At 46.5% G+C, this 11985-nt stretch overlaps 1 protein-coding gene across 1 annotated transcript in view; it reads right to left on the bottom strand.

Moving 5' to 3' along the window:
• Positions 1 to 335: 335 nt before the first annotated feature.
• Positions 336 to 11985, bottom strand: part of LOC308488405 (myosin-13) — a gene marked incomplete at its 5' end in the record, with an annotated part of 50382 nt that continues 38732 nt past the window's right edge. Inside the window, 12 exons of the mRNA XM_081028076.1 lie at positions 336 to 394; positions 797 to 931; positions 2341 to 2436; positions 2539 to 2643; positions 4556 to 4726; positions 5022 to 5147; positions 6651 to 6854; positions 6935 to 7243; positions 8007 to 8131; positions 8805 to 8970; positions 9348 to 9531; positions 9896 to 10092. Of these exons, the coding sequence (XP_080884202.1) occupies positions 380 to 394; positions 797 to 931; positions 2341 to 2436; positions 2539 to 2643; positions 4556 to 4726; positions 5022 to 5147; positions 6651 to 6854; positions 6935 to 7243; positions 8007 to 8131; positions 8805 to 8970; positions 9348 to 9531; positions 9896 to 10092 (1833 nt within the window). The 3' untranslated portion in view covers positions 336 to 379. The remainder of the gene's footprint in view (positions 395 to 796; positions 932 to 2340; positions 2437 to 2538; positions 2644 to 4555; positions 4727 to 5021; positions 5148 to 6650; positions 6855 to 6934; positions 7244 to 8006; positions 8132 to 8804; positions 8971 to 9347; positions 9532 to 9895; positions 10093 to 11985) is intronic.

Here is an 11985-nt window from a genome sequence, read left to right as displayed (position 1 = left end):
TTTCCCTATCTGAAAATTCAGGGAGAAAATGGGTAACTGAATTTGAAAGAATCATGAGTTCCTAGGAAGAAAACGTGCTATAGTTATCTGAAAGGTTCTTTATTTTTAAATGCCTTGGAAGCTGGTACTTTATCTGGCAATGGGCTGGATTTCCACCTTTCTGCATGCGGCCAGGAGTCTCCACTTTCATATTCCTTACTTTCTTTACGGGAATAAGAGATCAGGCAAGGATCTAAAAACCACTCCATGGAAGGGGAAATGGACCACAATAATAAACACAGTACAGCTGAGTATCTGAGTAGTTAGAGGAATTTATTTCTCACAATATCTTCTCTCCACTCTCCCAGAGGTGCCCATGGCAACGGGCATCAGGAGGGCCTCACTCTTCCATCTTCTGTGGGAGAAAAAAAATTGTACACAGGATTTGAGTCAAACAAAGGTGAGGCTGAATATCATCTTCAAGTGGGGCAGCAGGACAGGCTGCAACGTCAGATAAATATTAAGGAATGGCATTGTAAAAACAAAGCAGGTAAGCCCCTGGAGAAGGGAAGATGCATTCCCTGGAAAGCAGGGCCTTAGTTATTGGGCAGAGCCTCCTGCAACAGGGAGGGATGAGTTAATAAGATGTGTGGCTTCTGGTCCCTCTCTGTTTGTTCTCCTGTGAGCCTAGAACCACAGGGTCCTGGCTAAAGTAGTGACATTTGTGAGTGGATGACCAGCATCAGGGAAGAGGCATCCACAGACACCCTCTCTTGGTCCTGGGCTCAGGACTTCTGGGGAAGTAGTCTGCTCTCACCTGGCCCCCCACATCTCGGTTCTTGACTCTCAGCTTGTTGACCTGGGACTCAGCAATGTCGGCCCGCTCCTCAGCCTCCTCTAGCTCGTGCTGGACTTTCCGGCACCTGGACAGCTGCGTGTTGGCCTGCTCCTCCTGAACAGAAGATGAGGGGTAGGAGGTTGAGGAACCTCTACTCTGTCTCTGAGGCCCTCAGTCCCTGCAGGCCTCTGGGGAACTGGAGAACAAGGAGAGCTTGGGCTCCAGACCTGACAGTAGAGGACAGAAAGCTGAGCTCTCAGCACCTGCACCTCTGTTCCCTTACACCCCTCCTCTATGCTGTCTTTCCCACTGGAGCTCTTTGAATGAGACTCAAGTCCAGAGTCTTTCCAAGGCAGTTGGAGGTGTCAGGACATATGGCCCAAGTCCCCTTTGCCTTATTTCTGCACCAGCACCATCTGCCTGTGACCAGGGCATTGTGTGGGTCTATTTCACCATGAACCAAGGGTTCCTGACAAAGGTGACCTCCTAGGCAGTCCTACTGTGACTGTACTAATGCAATGGACATGAAACTCTCCCGACATGTAACCAGTTTAGGTCTGCCTCCTTGAAATCAGGATGGAACCAACCAACCTCCTGGGCAGGGAAGAAAAAGGACAAGGAGAGAAGCCATGTGTTGTCCCTTATCTAGGGCAGAGTCCCCCAGTTTTGTTCTTCAGAACACTAGTCCTATGGGATGCTCTGCATATAATAAAAAGGTTCCCAGGTCCATTAAGGGTAGGAAATGCTACATTCTAGAATGCCTCTTCCACTTTGAAGAGTCAATTACATATGCCCTACAAAATCTGAGAAATCCTGAAGGAAAGCAGTCACTTCAGCTTTGTTTAACCCAGCATTTCCCAAACTATTTCTTTTCTGTAAAAGAAAACACCGCCGCCCTGCCTCCCCGCCAACTCCCAGCCCTGGTTTCCTGCTAACATAACCTCAGACCTAGTGTGTCCAGAAGATTCTTTGGGAAATGTTGGTTTTAGCTGATTCCATTTTCTCCCTGTTGGTTTCCCCTATTTGATCAAGGGCAGATGAAAAAGATGAACTAGAGTGGTGGGAGTTAGGGAGAGCTGAAAAAGGATGAAGTGGTGGGGACCAGGGAGGAGGGGGTGGGCCGGGATGATGTGAACCAGGGTGGGGTGTCTAAGGTCAGGTCATGGGGCAGGGAGGGCTGGCGGGGTGTGCCTAGGTGATCTGAGTCAGGGTGAACCGAGGCTGGCAGGTGGGCTAAGATGCTTTGGGATGGGTGAGGTGAGATAGAGGTGGGCTGCAGGAGTGTGAAGGGAGCAAGGGGGTCGGGCCATGTGGGATGAGGCAAGCAGCACAGAGGAGGTGATGAGGCAGGATTGTGTAATACAGACCAGGGGAGAGAGGAGGACAAGCATCCTTGTGTTTATAGCCTGTGAAAACTCAGGCCTCAGGTTTGTTTTGTGTACTCCAGGAAACAGGAATGCACTCTTGCTCAGGGCTTGGGGACACGCAGGCCAGCGTGGGCTCCTGGGATTTCCAGTACTCACGGCCTCCTCAGCCTGTCTCTTGTAAGACTTCACTTTAGCCTGAAGCTTGTCCACCAGATCCTGGAGCCTGAGGATGTTCTTGCGGTCTTCTTCAGCCTGTAAACAGAACAGCAATGCCAGGGGCTCCCTAGCCCACTGCTGAGTCTGACAAGGTCTGATTGACAGATAAAGTGTTCACTGAGGTTTTGAGATCTCTACCTGGTACATCATTTCCTTGACTTTTCTCTCGTATTTGTGGGCCCCTTTCAGAGCTTCAGCTCCTCTCTTCTGCTCAGCATCAAGCTCATTTTCCAACTCCCGCACCTGGATGTGGTGAAAAGAACGCAGAATTCAAGTCAGATCTCCCAGGCTTCTCTCGTGGTCTCATGTGTCTGTCATTTTAGGGTGAACTCAATATCCTCTAATTATAGTTTGCAAAAGTGTCTCCTCCTAGGGCTCAGAAACCACATTTTATTCACAAGACTTCTTAATAGTGGCTTTGCACAAATGAGAACAAGATGCCCCTTCTTTGGGCAGGGGCAGCCCCAGGCGCACACAGCTTGGTTATTGGGTCGGACTTTGCAAAAGATGTCCCTTCCTCTCAGGCCACATAGCATGGTGAGGCTGTGCTTCAGCCCCAACTTCTCCCCACAAGTGAAACTTGCACAACTCTTCATGGTGGCCTTGATTCCTGATCAAGTAAGGCAGCAGGGGTCATGGAGAGAACCTGGGCATGAGTTTCTGTATATTTAGGCTGAAGATTATAATTCCTGCCCAAGTTATCTCAAGGTGGGGATCAAATTAGACAAAGGATGTGGAAGTAATTTTTAAGTGATAAAGCGCTACACAGGTGTTAATTTCATAGCTGCTTCCACCTTTCCTGACGTCTTGAAGGGAGAGGATACCACCGAGAACTCAGCTCACCAACTCTGGCCCCAACTCCATAATCCAGAGAGAGCCAAGAAATGTGGGTGGCGGGCAGCCACCCAGAATCCCAGCCACCACAGATAGGGCACGCCTCGGCACTTGCAGACTCACCAGATCAACTTTGAAATCTACTAGTGGAACAGGCTAACTCTGGGCACTCTTTCAAATAAGACTCCCACCCCTCACCCCCTGCCTCACGGGTCCTGGGAAGCTTCCTTCCATCAGGTTCTATAAGACATCTGTTTCCCTGGGAGTGCTCTCTAGGCCTCTGTAAAGTTTATGAAACCAAAGTAACTGGGCAGCTGGGAATTTGAGGACTTTCAAGGTTCCTCACCATGCAAGGGGGAGGCTGGCTGAGGGCTCCCTGCCAACCCAGAAATCAAAGAGGGTGGTATGGGATCTAGTCGCTCCCTTGAGGGTGAGATCCATAAGGACAGGCCTAAGCTCATTTTAATAGAATAGGACTGGGAATAATTAAAAATAAGCATTTAAATAAATTTTTTGGTGAGCTCTAACTTCCCTGGTGTTTGCTTATTACTCATGCCTTGTAGATTTTAGCCTTCACATTTAAAGTGTATAAGTACTGGTGATCAGTCGTTGGGAGACTGGCATAAAGAATGACTGTATTTGGGTCTTTCCTAGTGGGAAAAGTGGTTTCCTTCTCTGCCTCCTCTTTCCCTCCCACTCTTTCATTTGCTCTCTCCCAGTTACAACAGAGACATTCTGACAATCTCCTCTGCAGAGCCCTTCCCCAAAATGTTAACTGGTAGTAGAGCCCATTCTGACAACAAATGAAATAAACCATCACAGGTCTAAAGGGGAAAAACAAGGGTAACAGAAAACAAAGGGAACGATCAGCAAAGAAACTAAACAACTACAAAATACCTTCCCAGGTGAAGCAAAAGCAGGACAGTCCTGTGTGACACATTGACTTTCCTGGTGAATTGCACTAGCCTGGAGGAAGTGCCAATCACTCTCCAGGATGCAGTGAGAAATATACCGGATTGCAGATTGTGTTTGGAGATTAGGAGACCTGGGTAGGGAATAAGACCCAGGAGGGGGAGAAGGAGGGAGACTACAGATTTCACATCTGTGGATTTGTGTGTGTTGGAGAGTAGGGGCCAGCAAAACTGAAATGGGTGGGAAATTTGGCTCCCAGGGAGTTTGGTAAGTAGTCCTCAAACTAAGTTTGCAGTCTACTCAGTCAGTGGCCACTTTCCCACCATCTAACTTTCCGGATTGTGGTTCTGCCTGAGGCTGCTGAACTGGATATCACTTTTAGAGTAAGAGTCCTCTGTAGCCACTCTACCCGGTTCTCCAGTTTCTGGATCTGCTTCTTCCCGCCCTTCAGGGCCAGCTGCTCAGCCTCATCCAGACGGTGCTGCAGGTCCTTCACCGTCTGCTCCAGATTCTTCTTCATCCGCTCCAGGTGGGCACTGGTGTCCTGCTCCTTCTTCAGCTCCTCAGCCATCATGGCCGCCTGGTAAAGTTCACAAAAAATATCAGTGGGCTATCCACCCCTCCCTACCCAGACCATACAGGAGATGCTCTTAAGGTTGGCACTGTGCTGACATGTGCCTCCCTCCCGCAGCCAGCCATCACTGAGCACGCCTAGCCCTCCTCCCCACTTTGCCTCTGCTCATTTCACCTCTCCAGGAAGCCACAACTGACTGCCTGTGGGTCTTGTGGAGATAAAACCTACTTGCCATGCCCTGGTTTAGAAGCCCCTTTCATATCTCCCAACGGCCTCTCTGAAAAGAAAGAACAGAGCTCACATCCGTGATAGCTTTCTTGGCCTTCTCCTCTGCATTTTTAGATTCTTGGACAGAGTTCTCCACCTCTGCTTGGCACTGGGCTATGTCAGCTTCCAGTTTTTTCTTGATATTTATCAGGGTTGTGTTCTACAAGAAAAATTAGAGACCAGAACTATAGGTTATATTTGGACACTTAAAACAATTGGAAGGGAGAGAGTTGGGTGGGGAAGGATATAAATCACGATCATGTCTCATTTCTTATTTTTCACATGGGGGGATTTGCTATTATAGATATTGTTTCATTTTTGACCAAATTGAATGTCCCGAGACAGACCCAAAAATTGCACATAAAATAATTGAATAAATGATCAAGGTAGACTTTCAAATATTTGAGGAAGAATAGATCATTCAACAAAAGGTATTGGAACAAGAAAATGATTGATAGATATAACTATATCAAATGAAAAATAATTCTAATGATCAAAATATACCATAAACGGAATGGCAAGAGTGAGGTCAAACTGAAATACATTTGCAGTGTATATTACTGAAAAAAATATTCCCTTCCTTAACATATAAGACAAATCAATAAGAAAACAGGGCAAAAAGTACAAATAGATAAGACACACTAGAAGAAATACAAGTGACAAAAAAATATGATGAAATGTTCTGCTTCATTAGTAATCAAAGAAATAAAAATTTCTAAGATGTATTTTCAACAATAAAATTGGTGAAGATTAAAATAATAATAGCTCAGGTCTTTGAGCATTTATAGGAAAGAGCTCTTATATAGTTTCCCAGTGGGATTAATTATTGGGACAACCTAATTAAAGATCAGTTTACAACATATTACAAGTTGTAATAGTATCTTTGCTGTTTTGACTGTGAAGTTTTACTTCTAGGAATTTTTTCACTTACAGGAATATTAGGAAAATAATAACGGATATATGTGCAAAATTAGTTATAAAGAAGTTCATCATAGCGAGCTATTTAATTGTGGGGGGAAACAACGTAAAATATCCAACCAGAAAGAATTGATTAAATAAAAGTGCCATAATACACAACTGTAACGGACTACTTTTCTGCCATTAAAAATAGTCATAGAAGATTAAAGATGTAGAAATATGTTCATGACACACAGTTCAATGAAAATAAGTTGCAAAAACTTTGATCACATTTTTACAAAAAAATATATTTATGCACAGGGACAAGGGCTTAGAATGAAAGATCTCAAAATGTTAACAATAGGTTTGGTATTTTCCTTCTATTTGTTTGCTTGTATTCTCCATTTTTTTATAACAAGGAATTTTTTAAAAACTTGGATAAAAATAATTCTTTGGAAAGACGATCCTAATTTTCTAAGATTGTGGCTTAAATGTTACAGCCTCCATGAAGCCTTTTCCAGCCCCTTTGTGCAACAACCCACCCACCCTTCTTTCCTCTGATTTCCCCACAACGTACGTGACCTTTTATCTGCAGATGGAAGAAAGCTCAGAAACCTGTCCGTCAAGAGTCAAAGTTATTCCAAGTACGAAACTAAACCAAACTGTCCTGACCGCGGGTCTGGGAGGAACAGTGGGTGCTCTTTTCCATGTGCCACTGTCCTCCCTGCCCCCAGGAGGACCTCAGGTGGAGGGAGGACGAGCGCACCTGGGAGTGCAGGAGCTGCACGCGGTCGCTGGCATCCAGCAGCTCCTGCTCGGACAGCCTGCGGGTCCGCTCCGTCTGCTCCAGGGCCGCCTTCATCTCCTCCAGCTCCTCCAGCAGGAGCCCATTTCTGCGCTCCGTGATGGCCAGCTGCTCCTTGAGGTCGTCATTGTTCCTCAGGGTGTCGTCCAGGTGCAGCTGGGAGTCCTTCAGGGAAAACCAGCAGTGAGGCCCCAACCCAGGACAGGCGGAGGGCCCACCCAGACCCGCCAGAGGCCACGCCTCACCTTGAGCTGGCCCTGGACTGCGCGCAGGTGTTTCTGAGTCTCTGCCAACTGGCGGCTGGAGTGGCTCAGCTGTATCTCCATCTCGTTGAGATCTCCCTCCATCTTCTTCTTCAGCCTCAGCGCGTCATTCCGGCTCCGGATCTCCGCATCCAGCATGCTTTGCATGGCTTCTGCTGCTCGCTGGCTGTTTCTTTTCAGCTGCTCCATTTCTTCATCCTTCTCAGCCACCTTGCGGTCAAGCTCGGATTTTGCCTGGCTCAGCTCTAGTTGGACACGCAAAGTCTTGCTTTCTTCATGTTCCAGGGAACCCTAATAAAAAAGCAAAGGAGCGACTGGAAGTGCTGAGGATAGCCATCTTCTTGAAGAGGTATTTTCATGTCCATTATGATAACAGGTGTATGATAATACCCATTTTACAGATGAGTAGAACAATACTCAAAGAGGTCAAACCATTTGCTTCCAAATGTCCCTACAAGTAATGAAAGTGGAACCGAAACTTTATTATTAACAATAATGTCTTGAGAGGGATAGAGCATCTTTGAGAATTAATGAAAATTTTATCGAGTGTGTCTGTTTATATGGAGCCATAAGTCAGGAGCCAATCTCTTCTCTAAAATGACAGAGCAATTGCTCTTCTGTTATCCTGACTTATGCAAATTTCCCCAGAACCATCTCAGTCACCCGCCCTGCACTGGCCACAGTTGATTATGACATCAGGACACTGCACTATTTTGACTGTGCAGAATTCCCAGTAGCCAAAGAGGATTGTGTGCAATTGAAGGCTTCGGAGCCAGCTCTTGGGATGTTTGATGAATGATTTCTTGCTTTCTGGGAGGAAGACATTGAGGACATAATGAACAAATTTATTTTTAAAAGGGGGGATATGGTTGACTAGAGGACACCAGGAAATGAAGCAGCAGAACAAAGCTGTTTCCCCCGGGGCAGCTAGATGTTCTTCCCGAAGGAGCTTCAGTGCCCCCTGGAAGGAAGCGCCCCCAAACGAGTGTCCTGGTTCCCCTCCTTCAGGGTCCTGCCCTCCTGAGCTCCTGTGTGTCACATCTAAGACACTTGCCTCCGCCTCTTCTAGGGCAGCCTGGAGATCTGCCTTTTCTTGCTCTACTTGCTTCTTGGTCTTTTCCAATTCCTGATGATTCTTGCCAGTTTCTGCAATCTGCTCGGTTAGGTCAGAAATCTCTTCTGCAAAGGACAGGCTTGGATTAGGCCGTCGCAGTGGGTTTTGTTTGACAGCACAGGCATTTGCCAGGCAGTTTAAGGACTGGCGATTCATTCACGACATTTATATAGGAGACAATACAATGTGTGAAGTCCTTTGGGTGAGGTGTCGGTGAGACACAGGTGGGTTGCTTCACCTGAAGTATGCAGAGAGACTGGTGACAAGAGCACTGTATAGCCCCCAAACTTCAGCCCCCAAACTTCTCTCTGGTCCAGAGAGGACCAGAGAAAAGAACTGTGGAGAAAATCCATAGAATCGTAGTCTTTTGGAACTAGACTTTAGGGGCTTTAGGGGGCATCTGGTCTGGTTTAGTTTTGAAGGTCAGGAGTCTGGGGTCCTAAGGGATTTACTGATTTGCCCAAGGACACAAAGCCACATAGAGACAATCCATGGAAATCTTTTTTCTTTATCAGTGAACTTTGCAACCCACTGTGCCCTCCGTTTTCAACAATGGGACTTTGCTGCTACTATGCCTTACATCAGGAGGGTTCAGGCTCGGGGTAAACTGAGTAGATGTGAGGATTTTGTGGGGCGGTGGGAAGGAGGAGGGGTTTGGAGGTGGCTGTGGTCACATGGGGGAGGGGTGACCGGAAGAGAAGGGGAATATTCCACACCTGTGGTGGGGAGAGAGCTCACCTTGCAGATTTTTATTCTCCCGCTTCAGTGTCTCTAACTGATCCACCACCTCCTCATAGGCATTTCGCATCTTGAAGATTTCAGTACTAAGTGACCTGGACTCTTTCTGAGCTGCTTCCAGTTCAGCTTGACTCTCATCCAGCTTTTGCTTCCATTCTGCAAGGACCTAGGAGATGACAAAAGGATATGTGAGAAGCAGACAGGGCCAGGGGACGGTCAGGAATGCCAAGGTTTTACCCTTCTATCCTTAGGGACAAGAAGAGGCCTCATTCTAGACCAGGGGCTCTAAACTCTGATATCCCTACAGCGATCTGCTGTCTTACTAAAGATGTTTTAGTCTCAATGTAAGATGAATTAGCTTTAACCAAAATTAAAATTCCCTTTGTAGGGACTGTCACAAAAGTAAAGAGACATTGCAAATCCCCAAACCTCCCCAAACTGGGACTTGAGGCTCTGACTGGGTGTGAATTTCACACATGTATGTGGGCGTGAAAGATTGTCACTTTCAGTTCCACTCCGATCAATCGATCGGTAGGGAAGAACCTTGTCAAAGTTCTTCTGCTTCTTGTCCAGGGTGGCACAGGCTGTGTGGGCCCGTTCCAAATCCAGCATCAGGTCGTCCACTTCTCCTTGAAGCCTCTGCTTGGTTTTCTCCAAGGAAGCACACTTGGAGGTCACCGCCTCCGTTGTTTCCTCTGCTTCCTGGAGCCTCTGGGCCAGTTTTTTCCTAAGGGAACCAGATTTATTTTTCTTGGCAAAGGTGAACTATTTTAGAAGTATCAGGTGAGAAGAGAAACAAACAGTCTACAAGGGATTGGAACTTGATAAGACCAAGACCTAGAGTTTGATGAATGGAGAGGATTTAAGTAGCATCTGAAGAATCCCAAAGTGCTTAGTGGCAAAGCAGGCCACCAAGGAGGCACCAAGGAAACCAGGTGAATGGACAGTACCACACAGGAAGGACAGGGAGACCCTATCTGAATGCTTAAAAACCCCAAAAACCTGGGAAGAGAGATCCTCTAGGAAGAAGTCTCTGTTCCTTCACTTGTGTGTTAGGGTCACCTCTCCTACCGTAACCTGGGAGCCCGTACTTGGCCTCCTCCAGCTCCTCTGTGCGCTGGATGGCGTCTGTCTCGTATTTGGTCCTCCACTGGGCAACCTCGCTGTTGGCCTTGGACAGCGCCCTCTGCATCTCAGCTTTGGCTTCCTGCTCCTCCTCATACTGTTCCCGTAGCAGGTCACAGTCATGGCGGGAGGACTGAAGGGCGTGGGCCAGGGCGTTCTTGGCCTGCAGAATTACAGTGGTGACAAATTGCAAAAATGTTTGGCCATTTTCCAAGTTAAGGTATTTTCACTTAAACCAGCATTTCCCAAGTTGCATCATTCCCATGCTGCTTTCACAAATTTTGCTATTGCTGTACAGCATATCACCTGTTTTCTTTACTTAATTTTTTAAAAAGTTGACTCCTTTATTATATTTAAATATATTTATTTAAAAAGTAAACTATTACATTATAGTAGATGGGAAAACATTAACATTTGCCACAAACACAGGTAAGCATAAGAATAAATGCAATGGGGCCAGCCTGGTTGCTCAGGCGGGTAGAGCTCCATGCACCTAACTCTGAAGGCTGCTGGTTTGATTCCCACATGGGCCAGTGGGCTCTCAACCACAAGGTTGCCACTTCGATACCTTGACTTCCACAAGGGATGGTGGGCTGCGCCCCCTGCCACTAAGATTGAACACGGCACCTTGAGCTGAGCTGCCGCTGAGCTCCCAGATGGCTCAGTTGGTTGGAGCACGTCCTCTCAACCACAAGGTTGCCAGTTCCACTCTCACAAGGGATGGTGGGCTGAGCCCCCTGCAACTAGCAACTGCAACTGGACCTGGAGCTGAGCTGCGCCCTCCACAACCAAGATTGAAAGGACAACAACTTGACTTGGAAAAAGTCCTGAAAGTACACATTGTTCCCCAATAAACTCCTGTTCCCCTTCCCCAATAATAATAAAAATCTTTTTTAAAAAAGAATAAATGCAATGGAAAAAGCATCGTTATCACCTTTTTAACTAGGTACTTTTCTGCTGTGGCTCTGTGCCCGAGACCTACTCTCTATGTCTTAACAGGGAAAATAAGAAAGTGCTAGAGAGATGGTATCCAAATCGAGACTGTGACCTTATGTAATCAGAAGAATTGAAACAAAATTAGAAAGGGAATAATTCTCTCACTATTTGATGCAATGTTATGGAATGCTATGATTATGAAAAACCCAGAAGCATCTTTTGGTGTCAACAGTGGGCTGTGTCCCCACACTGGCGAACTCTACGTGAGCTGTGCCATTTCCACGGCTCTGCCTCCTCTTCCTGAGCAGGGCAGGACATGCCCAGAGGCCTCCATCACACACTCTTATCTGGTCGGGACAGACAGTTTAGCTCTCATCATTATAGTCAAAAAACCCTTTCTGGTGCCACCATCAAAGAAAGTTTTGTCAATTAAATGCAGTAATTCATGCATTTCATCCTTTTTAAAGATACAAATAAACAACAAACTTTGCCCAAGAAGGAAAACTTAGTCACTACTGTATCCTGGCCGAGGACATTCCTGCTCCTATAATGGCCTTCTCATTACTTGATGAGGATCTGGTTCTCACCACTCTCCTCGCCTCCCTGCTCTCCACATCCACCAAAGAAACGTACCACGTAATAGAAAGATGGGAGAGAAACATAGCACTTGCTCTTTTTTACATGGTGCTTGGGAAAAGTCCAAAAGATTGCCCTGTAAGTCTTAGCTAGCGCATGCTAGCCTCAGAATTACAATTATACACTTTTGTGGACTCCTGGATTCTCATTCTAATGCTTGAACACACACTGGCAGCATTCACTAAGCCCCCACAGTGTGTACTACTGTACTGTGCACTATACTACCTGTTTACTACTACAGTGGGGAAAAATTATTCTTGCCCTGTAGGAGCTTACAGATCAGTGGGGAGACCTGGACGATAAACATAAATATCTAGATATTCCCAAAGTTCATGTTTATGCAGCTGTCCCAAGGGAGCCCCTAAAACCAGAAGGTCTTTTTGGAGGGAGGGAGCCTACAATTGGGTGTTGTAGCAGGTGACACAGAAAGTGTGATGAAGAAGAAAGAGGAGGACTTTTTTTAGGGGCTGGGATGAATTTCTGG

This window comes from Rhinolophus hipposideros (genome assembly GCF_964194185.1).
Source record: "Rhinolophus hipposideros genome assembly, chromosome: 20".
Classification (NCBI taxonomy): domain Eukaryota; kingdom Metazoa; phylum Chordata; class Mammalia; order Chiroptera; family Rhinolophidae; genus Rhinolophus; species Rhinolophus hipposideros.
Note: the sequence above shows the minus strand (reverse complement) of the source record. Positions and strands in the feature narration are given on the sequence as shown.